At 43.5% G+C, this 20,922-nt stretch overlaps 2 protein-coding genes across 2 annotated transcripts in view; both read right to left on the bottom strand.

Moving 5' to 3' along the window:
- CRTAM (cytotoxic and regulatory T cell molecule) overlaps nucleotides 1-558 on the bottom strand; it is an 11,420-nt gene extending 10,862 nt beyond the window's left edge. The window contains exon 1 of the mRNA XM_010021263.1: nucleotides 510-558. Within this exon, the coding sequence (XP_010019565.1) occupies nucleotides 510-558 (49 nt within the window). The remainder of the gene's footprint in view (nucleotides 1-509) is intronic.
- A 6,644-nt stretch (nucleotides 559-7,202) lies between these two features.
- The window catches only part of UBASH3B (ubiquitin associated and SH3 domain containing B), a 16,537-nt gene continuing 2,817 nt past the window's right edge, over nucleotides 7,203-20,922 (bottom strand). Inside the window, 10 exon segments of the mRNA XM_010021262.1 lie at nucleotides 7,203-7,340; nucleotides 8,164-8,273; nucleotides 9,200-9,306; nucleotides 10,425-10,569; nucleotides 11,199-11,291; nucleotides 13,037-13,159; nucleotides 13,916-14,036; nucleotides 14,421-14,556; nucleotides 17,658-17,866; nucleotides 19,914-20,083. Coding sequence (XP_010019564.1) covers nucleotides 7,203-7,340; nucleotides 8,164-8,273; nucleotides 9,200-9,306; nucleotides 10,425-10,569; nucleotides 11,199-11,291; nucleotides 13,037-13,159; nucleotides 13,916-14,036; nucleotides 14,421-14,556; nucleotides 17,658-17,866; nucleotides 19,914-20,083 — 1,352 coding nt within the window.

The following is a 20,922-nucleotide window of genomic DNA, read 5'->3' as shown; positions in this document are numbered from 1 at the left end:
TTTCCCTATTTGACATGGTCAAATATGAATCTCTCTCACTCTCCTGCGTGTGAAAGACAGATTAGTAAAGTAGGTATAAGCTACATCCTCTAGGAGGAGTAAGGAGATTGAGTATTTAAAGCACATTTCATTTTCCAAGAACTTTGCAAGTGCATTCTAAATTGCTCTAACTCCTTATACTAGCTTCTTTTTACCCAATACATAAGCAGAGGCACACATGACATGGAAAGCAAGCAGTGATCTGCTGTCCAAATTTAAGGTCTTTGCCATCTTAAGCATGCCACCAGCTGCTAGGAGGTAAATCAGTCTCATTGATACTGGGTTTAGGAGTCAGCTGGAATTGAGCACCAGCGTGCTTTGGAAATGGGGTGACATTATGGCATTGTCAACAAGAAAACAGCAGCAATGAAGCTGCCTTGCACATGATGTGCTGAACCCCTGGAAATGGAGTTCTCACAGCTGGACTGTTTGCAAAAGGGAGATGGTTTAAGACAATGCATATCGCTTACCTTGCATGAGGAACAGAGCTGTGATGTGCAGCACGCCGGTGAAAGTCATGCTGTGGTGTAGGCTGACTTCCTCTCTGTGACGGTGCTGCAGTGTGCAGCAGGTCCCTTTTCAGCATGGGGGGAGCAGATTTACCATGACTTCATCACTGCCAGGGTCTCTACCTCCTTTGCTTCTCTCTTCTGTTCCACTCTCTTCTCTCCCATCCCACGTTTCCTATATGTTGGCGACTGCTGAGAACTTAGTGAGCTCATGGGTCCCTAAATTTAAACTAGTGGTGACAGTACTAGGGGTGCTTCACATTGCACGCCCTCCAGCTCTGTGTTGCTCAACATCCATGCAGGGGACAGAGGGAGTGGTGTTTATGGGGGAGAAGCAGATAAAGGTTAAGAGAAACATGGGCCTGTGCACCTATGGGTGCACTGTGTGCAGGGTTTAATTCTGAGGATGGCAGAGCTTATTTGGTGGACGCTGCTGTAGTGCAGTGGCTGCTTGAAGACCTTTCTGTGCAGTTTAAATCTCTGGAACGAGAGTTGTGCATCACTCTGCATCTTGTACCGCCACACGCATGTGAGGTTTGCTTTGCCCTGCTTACAGGGACCCTGGCAAAACAAACAATAAGAGAAAGATAATCATCTATGTGTGGTTTGCGGCTCTCCAGGGAATGAAGAGTGTTGGTGAGGTGGTTGTGAAAGGTTCACTGAGCACTGAAGCATGGGGAGGAGGGATGACTACATCGGGGACGTCCCAGGGGACCTGTAGCAGAATCTGGGTTTCCTGTGTCCCCTTGCAGGTCTGATTATAGGGATGTAGAAAAGCCTTTTGTGTCTCTTGGTATGTGATGTCCAATAACATCACAAGATTCATTCAAGTCTATTGCAGGCAGAGCCTTGTTTCATGATGTAGCCACATGTGGCTGATTTTCAGAAAGGCTCTGGCATATCCTCTGCTAGCACTTCTCTGCAACTGCCCAACAAGTAGTGCAAATGACTGATACTGTCAAAATGAGCTGGCTTTAATAAGCTGACAAATATGGTTTTAAAGAATTTATTAGAACCTGTTTCCATTGAACTTTCAAATGCACAGAAGTGTGTAATTCTACTAGCATATATTTTATTGATAATAGCTGTGGCTTTTATGATAATGATAATCAGGTTTATGGGAAAACAGAGCTCTAGGCCGTAAAATTTAATGTTCAGCTGTGGTTTGAAATGAAAGAGTCTCCCTGGCTGATAAAACTCCTGCTGGACTTAAAGAATTCATATCACAAAAGAAGATATGTGTTGTAAGGTAAGCACTGCTTTGGTTTAAAAGGTGTGCTGCTAGTTCCACACGTCTAAACCTGACAGTAAATTAACTCCGGGGAAAACAGCCATCAAGCAGCAGCAACGCTAACATTGCACCTTCCAACCCAGAGGGAAAACCAGACTTGAGATGGTTTTGTGCCATCTGCTGACGAATAAATGAAGTTCATCTTCAGTGAAGGGAAATAAGATCCAGCTCAAATTCTCCCTTCTCCTTGATGTTTCTGAGGCATACACCCCATCCAAGTGGGCATCCCAAAGTGGCATGTGCTGAGGGCAGCATTGCAACCCAAACTGAGAAGCAGCCCTGACTCCTGTTTGGTTTCTAGGTCCCAGTGCAGTTCTTCTCTAGAGGTATGCCCAGTACAGGCGTTTTTCCTACCTACATCTTGCTGGGGCCACTGAAAATACATCTCTGAAAGAGGGTCTTTGTCAGAATATTCACTCTGACAAAGTCCAACAGGCTTGAGAGGAACATTTAAATAGGAAGAGCAACGTGTGGGTGCTCGGCATCTTTGTTAAATCATCCATGAGACACTTCAGTCCGACTTCAGAGAAATCCATTTAATGTCATAAGCAAATTAAAATGCAGTGGTTGTTTTAACAGTTGTTAGCACTCAAAACTGAGATTTAAAAACAACCAACCCCCTCCCCCAAAATAAAAAAATACAGATGTCACAGGTAATTACAGCAATTTTTGGCAATACAATTATTGTCTTTTTAAACAGCAAACATTTTTTTTTGTCAAATAAATACAATCTGCTCACACTAAAAAACATAATAAACAGAATGATACAACAGGTTTAAAATGGAGAAAAAAAGTATCCATTGATAACATCAAGTTTGAAGAGATGTCCACAGAGAGAAACTGCAGAAAATACATCTTAATGGGAAGTAATTTTGTGTTATGTAGCATGGGTGGTTTGTGAATATTCCTCAGGGAACAAGTGCATGAGGAAGTGGTGAGAAGTAAGTAGAGTAATTTAGAGTGTATGTAGCCAATCACATCTACTGCTTTTGTGTTGTTCATTCATTCACTGTTTCAAGCACATCTGCTACCACCATCATTTCATGTATAGTTTTCAAGTTCAAATAATTTCCTCTATGCTTAGGCCTTTTTAAAAAACGAAGGACAAAACCAAACCTTTTAAGGTGTCCTTTCTAAACAGTAGTTTTCATAGAGAATTTCAGTACATCTTAAGTTGTGAAGCATCACAAACTAACTTCCAGCTCCGGGTTTGAATTGGGGTTAGTCAATTACAGCTGAACTCAAATACCTAGTGTCCTTCTCTTTGAAATGAACATGAGTATAACCAGACACTAAATCTCACCCTGCTTCTGCACGTGTATCTTAAATCAGAACTGGAAAGGCTCAACCCTGCTTATGAGTCCTCCAAACCCCTCATTCAGTCAGTGGCAGGTTGGTGGGAAGCAGCTTGTGATAGGACCAGGCTTTGCACAGCTTCATCCCAAGCTTGAGGAAGTCATAAGAAATCTTCCTCTCTGTTTCCCTGGGCTCTGGATTACGGATCAGGCATTTGTAAGGACCCAGAAGGAAGAGTCTGCAACCCCTCACATCCAGTGCAGTGAACAGAAGCTAAGTAAAGAGGCTCTTTGTCACAGTGCTGTACACAACCACCTCCCCAACCTTTGACTGTTCATCCAAGAGCCGTAGTTAGTGCACAGTCGAAGACTATGGTACCCACATCCCTGAGATATTGCTACCTGGGGGGCTAAGGGCTGCAGATTGAGAAGAATATGCTTGGAAATAGTGCTTTAGCACCACTTCTACACTCTGTTTTGCAGAATTATCACTTGCTTTGCCCTCACTAAAAATAATTCCTGCAGAATTCCTGTAAACAACCACTTGTTTGTAAATTGTCACTTTCATAATAACGTTGGCACTAGAAGCTAACACCAGAGGAGAGGAGGAGGCTCCTACCATCACCTGACTTCAGTCTGAGTGAAAAAGGAACTATGAGTTTTGTGAAGTTATGGCCTGGGTCCTCAGTTTGCATAAAGCAGCAAAGCTCTGTTGGTTTGAGTGTAGTGTGAATATACCCCCATGAAGAGCCTGGCTCTACACTCAGAGGATTTAAGTATTTGGCTGTCACTGCCACTGCATTAAATGTAAGGGAAGTACATGAAACTTTGGATGTGGCATCTGCATTAAGGTATCCCCAGGCAGATCTCAAGCCTTGTGAGATCAAACCTGATGTATTTTAAACACTGGTTTTGACCTTCTGGTGCTGAGTATCATCCTGTCGGCTGCTCCTGTGCTACAACTGGATTCTGCACTTTGGTGGTTCTGTTTTTCTAGCCCAACCCTTAAGTTGCAGTATATGAAAATACTGGATGAGCAGCTTCAAGTTTTTGTTCCTTACTTGGGAAGTAAGGGGAAAATCCAGGAACTATTTGCCTCCTATACCCTAATTAAACTGTTGGGATCTGATGCAGCTCACAGTGAAGGCAAGGAAAAGACTTGCACATGCTTTAGATAGATCAAGGCTAATGTTCTGGGACAAAACACTGAAGTGACATTAAATACACATTAATGAGCAGCAATGGAGTGAAAGTGAAGCAGCAATTGTTTTGTATTCTTAAAATCTTGATTAAAAATGAAAAAGGAACATCTTTTTCTTTTCCCCCAAAAAACTGTATCGACATGAGACTATTCAACACAATACTCCTGTGAGAGATCAATATGCTACAAGAAAATAAGACTTCTTCTGAGATTCTTGACACCTGAAAAATCTAATTTGAGATAATACTACAACTGTCAAAATACTTTCGAACATCCAAAAATATATATATATTTTAAGAAGAGAGTATTTTAACATCTACCTTCTCAAACGGAACACTCTTTTCTACATTACTTGCTATATGCAAAGATCAGCTAGTACAATATTCAAATTGTGCATTCAGGTTATGTTCCCTCTCTGTTTCATGCTTCTGTCTAAATAAACTCCTTGTAATGTTGCTTAACTGCAGCAGGACCTAAGCAGCCTCCACTGTTTCGTATAGGCAATATCTGTTGCCTCAAATAACATCTTCCTGGCCCATAGCATGAAACAAAAAGCAGTACAGAGGATTACACATGCATCAATAACCAAATTAGTTTTGGTGTGATTGTCATCACTACTACTTAGTTTTACACCCTTTGCAAATTTGCAGTGAGTAAGCATGGAGGAAAGCAAGCCAGAAAGGCTCCTCAGAATGTCTATACACAGCCAAAAATAGTTTAAATTGCAGTTAAGAACTAAAGTGACAGCAGTGTAACTGCACGGGAGCAGTTTCTTCTGTCATTTGATAAGTTATCTCCCTGACTTTTCAGTATACATCCCTGGTATAATAATGCACTTACGAATGGCCTACTGCATGTTACATAGTCATAAATGTATAAATAATGGATTATTGTTGTGGCTTGTGGCAATGTACATATTGCACAGGATGAGTACTCAGCTGACTCAGAATCTGGTGTCCTCTCCCTGGCAGGCTCAAATAAAACCCAAAGACAAAGCTCAGCTAAACCCTCTTCAGAACTGTTACATTGCAATTGCTGAGGGTTTTGCCTCATTGAAGAAGGAATTGCAGTCTATCACTCCCTATTTGTTCTGACTGCTGCAAGTGCAGCTCAGTCATACCCTAGTGAAGCAACACAAAACAAGCTTTCATTTTGCTATGAGTAATAAGCTGTTGCCAGAGTTGGCCAGTATAAACTTCTGTGCCCCACAAACCTTTCAAATGGGGAACCTAATATTTTCTGCAATGGAAAAGCTGGACAAAAGAAAGTTCATAGGATGGCAGAATTTCTTTCCTGGTACTTCTGAACTTGCCTTTGATGCTATTTATGGGAATATTCAGGCTTATGGCCCAAATAAAGCAAGCAGTATGCCTAAATCTCTTTCATCCCATTTAAGCACGCTTTTAAGTACCTTCTGAAAGCGAGTCTACACTGATAAGACCTGCAGAAATGTCTGCAGGAACTTTCTGACCCAAGGCTGATGACTTAATATTAAAGAAACCTGCTTTGAAGCTAGTTTATACTCTTAGCTACCCATTGTGGTGTTATTTTGTGTCCTCGTTTGAAGCAGCTGGTATTGGTATCTTGCAGGCTGTTGTAGTAGGAGGGCACTTCTTGTGATTGCAAAGATTTTAGGTATTTCCCTTCTCCCCAAATCCTAACCCTTGCCCTACTACGTAATCAGCATGTTAATAGGCTAAAGCACGTTGTTCCTAAATTTAAGGGTACTGTGGTTTCAGCTCTGCTTTGTCTTAATGATGGGTAGCACTTAGGAATTAAGGAAAAGAAACCAAAGTATGCAGCAGAGGCTGAATTTCAGCATCTTTCTGACTTCATCATTACCTCCTGAAGAAAGCTGCTTACTGCAGAATCTCACCGAGGCTGACAGAAAAGCTCACAAGGGACAGAAAGCCACCATTATGTAAATGACCAGCACAAAATCTCAGTATAAAAGGGAAAACCCTTTTCCATGGTCTTCTGAAGGGAATTTAAATGATGCAAACACTTAGGGTGGCTCTCTGTGCACAAGGGTGGATTTGAATAACCTAAATAATAAGAGAAAAACCCCAATAACAACTATCCAGATCCTTCAGGTTTGGTTGGAAAAGGCTTATTTCATCTCCACTTAAAAGAGACTGCTCCCAGTCTTGGTTCACAACGGCGCTGTCTTTTCATGTGCCAACTTCATCTGTAACTGATGTGAAATCCTGAATTCTCTTCTGATGTAGATCAGCATCAATTCATCCTTACATCCACAGTATGCCCAACACAACACCTAACACAGTGCTCAAACAGAGGAGAGGAATAATCTGATGCTGCCTGCAAAGGCAATGCTGGACTCTCATTTCCAGCTGGTGGTGATACGCTTTATGGAAGGTGCTGAGAATCTGGGGGTTAGGAGTGAGGGGGGGGTCAACATATCACCCTGAATAAGCCTGCTAATGCTCTGCAAAAATAGTAGTGAAATAAACCCCCAGCATCCTGAATGCTCAACTTTTACACAGTGCTAGTTATTTCTAACGTGGTGCAGAAGGCAGTGATAGTTACTGGTATTATTAGAGCTCCATTCAAGGTGGGAAAATCTACCTGAGCTACTGACTAAACAGAGACTCCCTGATGTGCAAGATCTTCAATCTGTACTTGAATACTTTTTTTTCCCCTCAGATCACTCCCTTTTGTATTTGCCTAGTTGTATATGAGAATTCTTGCATGACTGGCTGTGTGGGATATGTTATAACAGCTGTTTGTGTGATCCACTGAACATATTATGACTGGTTTTTCCCCACTTTGTCAATAAACAGAAGAAAGAAGAGACATCCTCCAATGCTTAGAAAGGTGACAGGTTTTCCTTGCTCATGTAGCTTTTCCTATTCTTGTAGTAAGGTTTCTCTCCAGTTAAAGCCTCCAGTTGGTCCGTGTGTGAGAGGGAGGATGGGGGGGTCCGTAAGCTGCCAAATACCAGTATCTCCCAGTTCTTCGCAGGAACAAAACCCCAAGTATGGAATCTGTGTGAAGAGAGATGGAAATAAAGGCATTGAGCAGGGATAAATCTGGGCAAGGAGGCAGCTTCCCTAACTGCTGATGTCCTGCTGTGCTACTGAAGCGTTTCATTGCCTCCTCTCCCTTTCCCTTTCCCCAAAGCCTATTGCAGAAGATAATTGTAGGACTTGGGTGTGCCAGCTAGACTTTGTGCGCTACTGTGTGTGCAAAACACTGGGAAAAACAGATTATGCCCTTGTAACATAGTTTAAATATGGGCCAGTTAAAACCAAAGATGTCCTGTTGGCTGACATGGTTCAAAGCCCTGAAGGCCAGGACAGTTATGGGGGAGAAATATGGATATATGGAAATAAGGAGAAAATGCGATTTCCTTAGCCAGGGCTGGAGTAAAGGAATGAAGGCAGAAGACCTCGTTATAATTTTCAGTCCTTTTCTCTGGTGGTTAACAGCTCTTTAGAGCACAATGGGAAGGGGAAGTGTTGTAGGGCAGAAGTGCCCTGTTAACTGTGGTTAGAGTGTTTTCGGCACTGGAGGGCACTGTGGGAGTCTCTGTGCAGCACCCGGTGTCTACAACCAGAAAGCAGAGTCACTGTAAGCCCATTTGTAGGTGGGCATCTGATCCCGTGCTATCTGTCACAGAAGTGACAGGTTACGATAAGCCTCTTAAACCAATCTGCTTTACTCTCCTGGCTTCTGCAATGGACGAAGCTCAGTAACGGGTGGCACAATCAGATGAGGGGAACAAAGTGTCCTCTGCCTGCTTAAGCAGATTGCAAATGTCTTTTCTCATTGTAAAGCCAGGAAGCTTTACTCCTTGGTGGTAATTACCTTTCGGACCATCTGTACAAAGTCCTTGGAGTTCTGCGGCGAGAGCCCTTGGAGCTGGCAGGTACAAGCCTCCAGGGAGGACGCATGTGCCACTATCAGGATGTTATTTCCTGAAATAGAGTGAGAAACGCAGGCTGAGGAGGGAGAAGAAGCCAGCTTTGTTGGGACTGGTGCCCAAGATCAAGCAGACCATTTAAAATGCTTAAAACTGGTTCAGATTATCATATCAGAGCAATTAAACTGTGTGTAATAGGAGAAAAAAAGCTTGATTTATTAACATACTTAAAGCATTTCTCAGTTTTCAGGATAATGGTTAACTCAGTGCTACTTAGCTTTAAAAAGGTTTTCAGAAGAAAACAAGAATTCCAGTGAGATTTCAGCTGTCCTGTGAGGCAAATGCTTTTCTCCTCCCCCAAAATGAATTGTGATTAAGACAAGCACTTTAATTTCAGTTGCTGGTTATCCACAGCAACAGCGTTAGCTTTCCATTTCCAGGATCCTTTACAAGCAATGCCACGCTGTGTTATCAAGGTCTGTGAGCAAGCTATTGAAAGCTTATAAAGTAGAGACAGATCAGTGAAATGACAGTAGTGGAATCACCAGAACTTAGAAACATCCTCTTCCTTATTGTGAATGAAAAATAAAAGCTAAGGGTTTTTTTAGTGCAAGAAATGCTCTATAGTATTAATGGGTAATGTATTTCAGAGCTCAGAGAGGGCATGGATTATGCCTGATCTGATGCTGTTAACAGATAGTGGAGTGCAAATGGCTTATTTGTTGCCTTGAGACAGATAGCTTGCACTGAGTAGGGATCCCTAAAATACTTCTGCTGCTTAACTTTATGGACCTTTCTCGTAAGCTGAGCACATCTGGACTCACAGTTCTATCACATACAGGAGTTTCCAATGTTTCTGGGAGAGGATGAGAGATTCAGGTATGGGGATCACCTCCTCAAGGAGCGAAAGACTGGTCAGGAATACTGGCATTCACATCCCAAAGAGCCTGTCTTGGTTTTCACCCCATCGGTAGCACTCACCTTTGCCTTTACATTCACTGATGATTTCTTTTGTTACTTGGTAGCTTCTACTTATGTATGTATCATAAGATTCGGAAACCACTAACTTGCTGACAGGAATATGAGGTCTGTGAGCAGAAAAACAAGTACAGTAAATTGGAAGAAGTGATCAACTTCTAAGTGCAAGCTATGATTCATCCAAAAGTATCTGTTTCTTTAAGGTCACTAAATCTCCAGAACTGAGTTCATGTCAGGACCACTGTGATGACTGTTAAACTTCAAGATTGAGATGTGTACCTTTCCTCTGCATAAAGATACTTCAATTAGCTGGGAAAAATAACTGCTTCCTTTACTGTGCACCAGTTAGCGGAGGCAGCATAGGGCATGGTGATTATACTTGCATTACTTCTGCAATGGCTCTGCTTAGAGGGTGGGCTGATAACATCTGTGTCTGCTTGAGGAGCCTGGGCCGGTACAGGGGGAAACACAGAGCAGGGGGAAGGCAGAGGCTGGCTCTCTTCACTGCTTATGCTTTGATGGTGAAGGGCAGAGGCAAACTGCTGCTTTGGCCATCTGTAGAGCTGCATTACTGGGAAATGCCTGGAATTAGCCAGCCTCCTCCTGGGCCAGGGAGGTTCAGTGCATTGCCTAGCAATTATATCAGCTGGAGTAGGTTGATGTGCACAGAAAAGCAAGGAATAGGAAGCAGAAGGCTGTATTTTCCTGCTGTGGTAGAAGGAAAAGACCGAACTTTTCCCTCCATCCAGTGATCTGACATTGATCTACAGGAATTACCCTGTCTAAGAGGAGACAGAGAGCACCAGGAACACTGTCTCCCAGTCCCCCACCTAAGCAGCTGGCCACACAAGAGCTGCCTCTTTTTGTGTGCTGAGAATATTCATTATGGGTTTCCCGGAAGGCATGTATTTTCTGAAACAGAGGCTCCTGTGGTCCAGCTGCTCTGCTGAGTGTTAGCCACATGATACCCTTTCAGGGATAAATACAGTGTAAGGACTTCTATTTAGATACCCTCATAGCGCTGGAATTCTAGCTGCAGACTGGAAGGACACAATGCAAGTGGTTTATGCTATAATTAGGTATGGATAAAAACCCATATTTTTTTTTCTTTACATTTTATTCTGGGAGCCTCAGCAGCTTCCAGTCACTGCTTCAATTTCAAGAGTGCTATTCTTCAAAAACAAAGTCCAAAAGCAATGCAAGACCCTCTCACCCCCCTTTCTGCTACCTGTAGGTTGTATCAACGCTTAGAGTAGCTGCAGCTAAATCCATGGGGGGTATCCAGGCAGGTAGTGTGTTCCCAGAGACCCACTTGGTCCATTCAAACAAGCCTGGCTCTATTCGAATTTTCAGGTTGTTCTCTTGTTGCATACCTAGGAAAGCGAGAAAGGAGACCGGCTATCTATGAAAGCAGCAAGACTTTGCAGCTTTAATACTCCAGTTTGATTGTAAATTAATTTCCTTTCCTCTCTAAGTAGTCAGTTGATTAATAGTACATATGAAAGATGAAGTATTTAATATACGTACTTGGCATATGATATGCCAGGGAACATAAACCTCTGGACAGCAGCTATATGCAATATATTGACTGTATTTTGGAGCTGGTTTTCAACTGTTTCCAGTGCCAGGTCGTCTCATAGGGAATCACTATTTCCCTTCCCAGTTTCTGCAGTAAATTATTCTTACTGTGGGTAGCACGTTTCTTAAAGGTAGCAATTGCTGTGAGAGCATGAAGCAATGAGCCCATCAGGAGCATGAGTAGGCAAGGGCACAATAAACCCAACCTTGACCACTTGCTTAAGCACTTATCACACCATGCAGTTAGAAAAGGGTTCCTTATGGGCAGTGTTACGCTGGTGTAAACTATACTCCCATGGAAATAATCCTCACCCTGAATTACCATTGACTTCAGTCTCCCATGCCAGGCTCCCTTTTATATTTGGCAGTGTTTTTCCCCAGAAAGCTGGGAGAATGCAGCCTTTCCTGCTCGCTGGGTTCTTACCTTTCAGGATATTGTGTGCTGTCTGTACACATCGTAAGGATGGGGAGCTGTAGATGTAGTCTACAATGGTATTAGTTTCTAGCAAGGCTTCACCTGCAAGCAAGTTTCAACAACCGTGAATAAAAGCAAACAAACAGCATCCTAACAGCAGCATGCAGAGTGTGTGCCTCAGCTTCCCAGCTGCACTGCTTGTGCTTTGGGAAATATGTGTACCCATCACATTTTATTTCAGTGGTGTGTTGGGCACTGTGATGTGCACAGCTGTGGAACCAGCATTCATTTTTCTGTGTGTGTTGTAACTGGTATGCAAAGAAATCACAGCAGCTTTTGCACAGTTTCTGCTTCTCTTGCATTTAGCCAGAAAGCAAATGGTGTGGTGAGAAAAACTGTAGAGAGCTTGAATTTAATTTCATTTCATTTAGAAGCTGTAAATCAGAATGATTCAAATTAACTCAAACCCAACTTAATTCAATTGGCTGGATTCTTTGCTAGTATAAATTACCATTTCATTACACAGGTGGAAGATCACTGAAAATGAGATAAGAATCAACTCCACTATTGGGGTTATTAATATTCTTGCAGTGGCTAAGGGAACCAAATGAGAATAGGAACCTGCTCAGCACTGCACAGACTTGTAGTAAGAAGGAGTTATGTTTTTATTATATTAGAAAAGGCAGGACAAAGAAGTGGGAGCAAGAAGGGGTTGTTAACCTTGACTTCGTATGTTTAACGACGGCTGTAACCATGTCAAACCGATCCATAAATCTCTTGAGAGAAGTGGGGTAATTTAGGAGGAGAGGCACATCTAACAGCCCTCCGTCACGGGGAAGCTGCTCATTTGCTTTAGTCATCAGAGGAATTATGGCTCCTGCAACCCTCAAGGTCGACTCTGTGCCACTGCAGTGGTTGCCTGCAGATGGCTGGCACGCAGGTCGATGGTGCCTGGGTCACGTATGCAGTTACATACTTGGACCCATTTAATGATACCAGCAAAATGTGCTGTGATTGCTCCCAGATTCGCCTTCTGTTACATGCAGACTGTGAACCCTGATGCCGTGTGGCCGGGAGTCTGAGCATCCTGCTGTTGTACAGTGATTTATTTCTGTTTAAAAAGCAAGTATAATTTTAGCTGCCCTAGTTTCAATGTGACCAACACCAAGTACTATAAAGGATTTGAATCTGAGGAAATGCTAAGTCCTGCTCTCTGAAGTTCATGTCTCCCTTAATCACAATGCTCAGTATGTGCTCTTTGACTACCAAATGTTTTTCTACCTGTACACAAACCAACAGGCTCAGAAACTGGGGACAAGGACGGTGGGGTGGGAGAACACTGGAAATAATTTGGACTGTGTTTTTGCCATTTAAACATAAAGCCAGGCTGATAAAAGTATATTGGTGTAGAAAACTGCAGGTCAAAACTCAGGCTTTTCAAAGTCAAGGAAAAAGCCTATTTTGCATGAGGTGACTGTCACACTGCTGCATTTCTCACTTGCATTGGTAAAAACAGCATCTTCCACGGTGGCACGTTTACAGGGCGGTAGCGAGTGCTCTGCAACTGCACTGCTGATGGCTCTGATTTCATACCCTGTCCCAGATTTTGTGCTTTGGTTTTATTTCAGCTGCAGCAGCTGAGGGAGACAAGGTTCCCTTTGATGAAACAGGGGGCTTGCTGGGGAAGATGAAGGAACATTGCGAAGGTTCTTGACAAATCTAAACCCCGTAAGCTCAGGGTATTCGCTTTATTGCTGCCTTGCACTTCCTCTATTCGGTGGATGGGTGTGAGGGAGGATGATAGCAAAGCTTCCTGGGCAAGCTCTTGTCTGCTGAGGACAACTTACCAACAAGCCTTGCCTGCGTACAGCCCAGCACGGTGATGGGTGCATCTTTCTCATAGTCCCTGAACCCGCCGCTCCTTTGAGGTAAACTGTGGGGCATGTTCAGGTTACTGCGCATGTACCTTCCTGTGCGGGAAAGGTTAGAGGCAGTTGCTGGAATTAACTTGATCAGAGAGAAGCAGAGAGCATCACGCCTATTTCTACTCTCACCACAACATCTGCCCCTCATAGGTCCTGCCTAGACCTGGCTATGGAGCAGTTATTTTCATGTAAAGCTACGAGGAATCTGACAAAGTGAAGTTAAGCAGCTGTATCGGTTCAAAGTCAAGCAGAGAATGTGGCTAGTGTCTGTAAAGTTATCTTTAGATTTCCCTGAAGGAAAATAATCTCTATCCCACAACAAAAGAAACCTCAAATGTTACACTTGTACAGGAGGCTAAAATGTCAGAGCTCTTCAAACGTAATTTAGAAAGAGGGTAGCTCTAAAATCATCCTTTTTTCCCAACAAAACATAGAATGAAGACCTCTTTGACAATTTTCCCATCAGCTCTAATGCCAACAGAGCCTGAAGTTACACTCTGTTAACTACAGTCTGAAACTCAAGCATATCACTGCGTTGCAAACACCAGTTTATGCCCCAAAAGGCACCCTGACCTGTACATGTCGTACTATAACTCCCACTTGGGACTGAGAGCCAGCTGTGCCAAATACTTTCCTGTTGGTAGTAAATGTTTGCCCTGGATACTGTCTACAAACATTATGACTTCATTTTCAAATGAAAATGCTCTTTGATGATGTTACTTTATTGTAATCTTTCCTTTCCACCCCTCTCCTTCCTTCATTAAAACCTAAAGCCTGAGAGACCCACGAGAGCCAGCTCACCTTTGGCATCAAAGCACTGTGACAACCAGTACTTCCCAAAGACGACATCCATCCTTTCCCCATGTCTGCAGACAAACAGGCAGCGTTTCTGAGGCCCTGGCTGGCTGGTTATTCTCAGGGGCTGGAAGAAAAATTACAGGATGCTTGACCTTCATCAAAGTGCAAGGGGTTTTCTGAGCTCTGATTTACTAACAGGAGTCAGGACCAGGCACCTCTTGCTCTACCCTAGTGCAAATGCACAGCAAGCTCTTAAGTTGGTACATCTATACTGGCATAAAACTGCTGAGGTGAGCAGAGGATGGGGCCCTGCTGCCCTATGTTAAAAGTAGGTTTGGGGACACTGATGTCTTCTGTGGTTATCATGTCATTCAAAAGCTTGTAGAGAACTTTAACTTGTAACTCCTGATTCAGGCAATGAAAGGAGAGCATGTTGGGGAAAATTCAGTTGCTGGAAACTTGCCCCTAAAGCTGTGGGTGATCTATGTGTGTGTGTGTGGGTCTCTACCTGCACGTTCTGGCAGATGATAGTGAGTGGCCCCGTGTCACCAGGTCCTTGGTCTTCCTGCTGTCTTCTTTCCAGAGCTCCGTCAGTGAAGGCTTGAAGGGATGGGGAGGACGTAGTATTCAGAATTGAGTAGGACCTGCCAAAGATAGGAAGATATTGGCTTCAGGAATGCTTTAGACTTGGAGTGCTCGGGCTGCAGTAAGGACATTTCTGTAGTCTTCAGCAACTGCTGATCACTACTGTAGTCATGTTATTACATTATTATTTGTATGTTAGTACTGCCTAGTGAGCACCTTGCTAGGTGATGTACACACATGAAGAGACAAATCCCATCTCAACAGCCTTTCTGTTTCCTTAGATTAAGGCCAAACCTTCCTCGCAGCCACAGGATGCTCACTAACATCATCTGGGGACCAGCTGCACATTACTTACTATGGTCTTATGCACCAAAGTTTAGAAACTAATGGCTAGAAAGAGTTTTCACTCACCTTTCTAGCACAAGCTATTGCCTGAGTAGAAAGCTGGAGCACAGCCCTGCGTCTCATGGTGGGCTCACAAAGTAACTTGTATCCCCTGGCAGGGACATGGCACACCCAGTCTGGGTTGCTGTTTCTCTATTTTTCAGTGCTGTCTATTCTGTTTCCCATCTATAATAGGAGTTTATTCTCATCAGTGCCTCCTGTTAAGTGTAGCCAAAGGCATATAATAGATCCCACTCTCCCTAAAGGGGCCTATGGTCCCTCTGGATAAAGCTCTCATATCCAGACATTCAAGGACTTTGACCCAGGCCCTCAGGATTAAACTCTGACAGACGATTATAGAAGCTGCAGGGACCCTCTGCTGACTGTATGGGTTACATTTGCTTAGTCATTAAAAAAAACACTGTCAGATAATGTATATGGTTATTCACTTTGACAGAAATAGTTTCCACTGTCTGCACTTTTCAGTGCCTTAAATATGTCACAAGTTGCTTCCTGACTAGCACCTAGTTAGGATGAAATCTCAGAGGGGTTTCATAGCTGTTAAAATAACACCAAGTGTCTCCAACAGTAGAACAAAAATGGGTCATCTGCATTTTTGTTACGAACTGATCTTCTGTGACATCATATGATTTGAACCAGTTTAAGGATGGAAAGAAAGATACTACACTGTGGTCCTGATGTGGACCCTTATCTGGTGGATTTAGGGTGTGAGGCTAAGACTGAGATACCAGCTTATTTGGTCAGGTGAAGATATAGGTTTCCAACCTATAGCGGTGATCAGAGATCAAATGTTTCTCCTCACTGTTACCAGCACGTCCAGTCCTTGGCATGAGAAGAAATCATGCAGGGATGTGCTGCCTGTGCCAGCAAAGGAAATGTAGTTTAGGTGTACAGAAAATCCTTGGGGTCTGCAGGATAGGAGTGATACCATTCCTATTTTTAGTAGACATGGAAAGGATTCAGACCTGGAGTCTCTCAAGACACAACCTGGTTTCATGGGCAGTAGCTCTGCCTCAAAGGCAAAGCCTCTTCTGCCCTGTTAAATAGATCATCAAGCTTGTCTTCTTAGTGTGGCAGCCTATTGGTGTGCAGCTGAGGTACAGACCTTATTGTAGGGCAGGGACATCTTTTGTTGTATGTTTGTACAGTGCTGGCCAGGAAGGTCTGTGTGCCTGGCAGAGCTCTTGAGGCAATAGTTGGGTATAAAAGGCATGTCCTGCAAACACCACAGTTCAGCTTCTGCCTCACTTGAGCAGTGCAAAAGGGCAACCTTTTTAAGGTGAAATGCGCAGAACTAGCTATCTAATTTTTCTGTATTAGAGATTTCATCAAAATATCCCAGAATAGCATTTTGCCTGTCATACCCCTTGCGTGGTATAGGCAGGGTGCTGCAGCCCAGAGCGAGCTGTGTTTTTGTGATGATCTCAATAATGCATGATTTTCACTTGGAAGAATGCACTCTCTCTTGATTAGGAGGGAAAGCTCCATGGCTGTTACTTCTTTCTGTTTGATCCTCTGCAGGGATGGAACAGGACGGGCTGTCTGCACAGAGGCAGAACAAACCAGCCCTCAGGACCACAGCATTGCTCACCAGCAGCCTCAGTCCCAACACCATGAGCTGGATCCATCTGCTGCAGCGAGGCAGTTCTGTAGTCCTGGTGAGTACTGCCATGCTTACTTTCATGTCTATGAAATGAAGGTATCTCTGTGCCGTTCTTCTCTTACCACAAGGATCCTACTGTGAACACCATGGCCTAGACAGCAGCAGTGCTTAGGTTCTCCTTAGCTTGCGATATTGTTTTGACTACATGACATTCTGTAATCTAATATTCCCTGCAGGAAGCCGATGTGTAAAATGAGACTGTTTCCGGGTATGTAATAATGGTTTTGATAAATGCTCTGAATTGCATGCTCCAGTTGGTGTCTTTAGCAGTTAATCAGGGAAGGGGCATTTCCTTTCTTTGCTTGTCTGGAGGCAGAGGTGCTGGAGTTACAAAACATTTGGCTTTCCTTTTAGTTGCTGCTGAAATAGTAATTCTTTCCCATGCTAATCCCTGGGCCTCAAAACTCCTCCGGGCACTGTAAGAAACAATCCACTAGAGCAGGCTGCTGCAGTATATATGGTCCTGAGACCATTCTGGATGGCAAATTTTAGGGCAAGAAAGGATATTCTTGCTGTGTTGCGTATTGGAGGGTCTTGATTAACTCCTGTCTTCATACAAATACACTTACTGACTTTGCTCATGTGTCTTGATTCTCATTTGTTTACACCCTGGTTATTGGAGGCCTTTCCTATTCAAAAGGTGAGGTCTTGCATTCTCACTGAAGCCAATGGCAGGCTTCTCTAATCTTTCTAAGTATCTTAAGAAACACTGTTGACCCTAAGTCCTTTTCCCCCATGGAATTATACATAGAAGATCTCGCTTCCCAAATTAATGCTCAGATTTAAACCTTCCTGATCCTAGACCCACTACAGAGGTGTCTACACAGCAGTGGCTCTACTGTGGCCATCTGCTAACCAGCAGCAGTGATCCTGTGAGTTGCTGTAACATCTTAGCTAAATAAATCACATCGTCCTCTAATCCCATGCACGGGGATAGCATCTGCTCTTCCTTTGCTTATGAGATGGGGCTTTGTGTGCCAGTTTGTTTCTCCCAAGCGACCTTCTCAGCCTCTTCACTTACTCAGGTGAAATCACACCTGCTGTGATTTCCCTTTCACAGTGATGGAAACAGGACTGAGTAGCTTTACCTACCCATGAAACACCCAGGTCCCACATTCATCCGCCTTTGTGATGTAGTTTTCAGGCAGTAGCCCAGAGCAGCCAGTTGCAAGGGAAATGCCATAAATCCAGCCCTCACTTGTACTGGTTTGTTCCACTGGGGACATGAAAATAAAATCCCCTGGGACCAGCTCCAGTTCATCATCGTTCTGGGGGGTGTAAGGATAGATCACTTGCAGAGTCTGGGGGAGAAACAGAAGCAGAAATGAATGAAAGGATTGTTAATGGAAGGAACCTTTAGCTGAATGGGGCAGGAGCACTCCTAAACTGGACATTTAACCTTAGCAAGGTGTGAAGACTTCTCCTTGTAATGCATTACTTTGTACTTTATCCAGGAAAGCTTTACCTTCAAGGGAATTCCTACCACTTCCCACTCTGCTGTTTGAAAGCTTTACTCCTTCTTCCCTCTTTGATTCCAGTCCTATCTTTGATAACCAGGAGGGAAAGGGTGGGATTAATTTTTAGCACAAGCAAAAACATGACTGTGTGCTTAAATCTAAGTGCCTTGTTAAAAATGGAACCCAATTCTTACTGGGACCTGGAGTTTACATAGCTCTAGTGATTAATGACCGTTTTTGGTTTTCATACTCATGCTTGATCTGAAAGAGCAGTTCTCCTTGTTGCTGTTGCTTTTGGGGACGAGGCAGAGATGCCGTCAGGGTGCTAACAGGTTTGACTCTGTGACACTGTTTTCAAAACTCTTCATGAGAAAACACAGGTAAAAACAGGGGTAATGAGAAATGCTGGGATGTGGCCACCTTGTTTTCTTTGTATTTCTTAACACAAACAGGATTAAATACGAGATGGGGGAAAGATCAGTGGGTATAGTTCTGTAATCTTCGCTGGAGCATGAGAAATCCACATGTATTAAATGTCTGTCAGTAACTTTCCCTGGAAAGCAGCACCCCATTTAAAGGAGAACAAGCCTGTTATTGTCCCTGGCCAAACCTAATTTCTGCAACAGCCTCATGCCAAGAAAATCCATAATCTGCCGAGCACCTCTGATCTCCTGATGGTGTCAGCCCATTTGCTTACCTCCTAGACTATTTGTGGCATCTTCAAAGAAGGATGGAAACTAGTCACTGTCACCTGATAGCACAAGGCCAGAACTTTCACACATGGCTGCCTGAAGTCAGATATGCAAAGACGTGAGCTGGTTTTCATCAGTAACTCCCTTTGCAAACAGTGATGGTGTTGACTACTTGTGGCTTCTAAAGGACAAGATGACTCTTTGGATAGGAAAGGAGTGCTGTTAGGCATGGCGAGCATGGCCCAGGCTGGGTCAGAGCGCTGTGCATGAGAGACTTCAGCTCTCCAGAAACTTTGGCATCTGTTTGTGTGTCTGACTGTGGACAATGTGCTTTGGTGGGATTAATCATCCCAAATTTAAGAGTCTGGTTAGCTGCCTGAGCAGGGACCTTCTGGAGGTTCCCTCCTCCAGAAGTTGATTCATCTCATCCTGAGACAGACATCTTAGATGGGTCAGATGACTCACTTTCTGGAGGTGCCTATTTGTCTGCACAGAGCCTCAGTGCGAAGTTAGACCTTTAAGTAAAAGGTCTAACTTGGGGATATTCACAGGGAGGGGAGATGAATCTCGTGTGTGGTTCCTCTATGCTCAAGATCCCAATCTATAAAATGAAAATAATGTACATTTTATTGGAAAACAGCATTATTAAGAAAACTATATTAGGACACTTTGATACTGCAGTTACTGAATACATGTGAGTAATTGAAGTATATAGGCCATGAGGATAAACGTGATGAAAATAAATGCTGTGATTAGTAATAATATCAAGTCTGTACAGAAGAAATGGATGGCTGTCAGTTTAAGATACCAGCCTGATTCTTAAGAGATCAGACCAGCTTACATTGAGCTAACAAGAAAGTCATTGTTAGAATTAATTGACCCAGAAGGATATTTCTCCTACAAGAAACAAGATAGGAGGTGGTGAAATAGCAAGTCCAGACATGATGAATAAACAGCAAAAGAAAAGGCAAGATGGTCTAAGATGACTGGTGGGACATGGGAGATCTATATTCTGGGTGTCCTTGCGGGACCTAAGGCAAACTCCTTAATGTCTATCTAGTCCACACTGTGTATTTGTGCATGGGAGTCCTCATTGAGCTTGCAGCTCGAGAGCGCTCTTGAGCTGCAAATGCAGCTACAAAAGCCTCAACTCTGCTGGGTTCTTTGTGGGGGGACTGAAACAAGCCCCAGCAATTTACCTCGTGGTTAACAAAGCGTATGTCTCGAGAGAATATCGCGGCAACCCAGTCACAACCCAGCTTGACGTCGATGTTCTGCGCTAGCTTCTCCAGCGTGGGCAGGTGGCTGGTCTGGAAGTGATAGGCCAGCGTCACATGGAGCTGCTTCTTGTGGGGCTCCACATGGACATCTGCAACAAGGAGACGCCAGTTAACAAGTACTGTCAAGATCAGCAGCTTTTGGAAGGTGTAGGGGTGTCTATCGCCTCTGAGGAGGGGCTGGGAGCTCAGCTCTTAAAGATAGCACAAGTGGAACAAATTGTACGGCTGCCTCTGAAAAGGCTTTGGGGAAGTCAAATGTGAGCTCCCTGTACGTGTTGCACCTTGGATCACATCATGAGACATCTGGGGTCTGATTCAGGCCTGAGTCACACCTGGGTGGTAGAAAAGGCATCCGCCATTTGCATGCAGAAAACAACGGCTTTCTGGGTGGTGTGACATCAATTATTGTCATTTTGAACCCACTGGGTCTTCTGCCAAGAAAGACACTTCTCCAGCAAAGGTGTCAGCTTTGTCATTAACACCTTTCCAGAATAAGCAAGGTTAAAAAGCCTGATTTTTGCTCTCCCTCCTTTATTCTATGGTTACAATTATAAATCCATGGAATTTGCAGTTGCAAGTTGATTAAATCTTTTCCCTGGACATTAACTGGATTGCCAGTTTACCCACTGAGGGTGAGGTATTCCAGAACTGTGGAAACAGACATTGATATGATAATGATCCTGCAGAAACAGAACCTGTATTGGGAAAAGATTCTAGGAAGCAGAAAGGTGAAAGTATGTGAAACACTGGCACTCTTCCAGTCAATGTGGAAATCATGGGATACATTGTTTGCATGCAATTTATTCTTGCTTATTCAACCAAAAATTGCAATTAAATTTGACTGATTATTCAGTCAAAATTGCAGCTATTCAGAGGCTTGGCTCCAAGTGCCAGCCAGGGGTAGCTGTGCGAGCTCATCCATCTCTTT

This window comes from Nestor notabilis, unplaced genomic scaffold (genome assembly GCF_000696875.1).
Source record: "Nestor notabilis isolate BGI_N333 unplaced genomic scaffold, ASM69687v1 scaffold3829, whole genome shotgun sequence".
Taxonomy (NCBI): Eukaryota; Metazoa; Chordata; class Aves; order Psittaciformes; family Psittacidae; genus Nestor; species Nestor notabilis.
The sequence above is the reverse complement of the archived record's forward strand: the minus strand, read 5'-3'. Positions and strand labels throughout refer to the sequence as shown.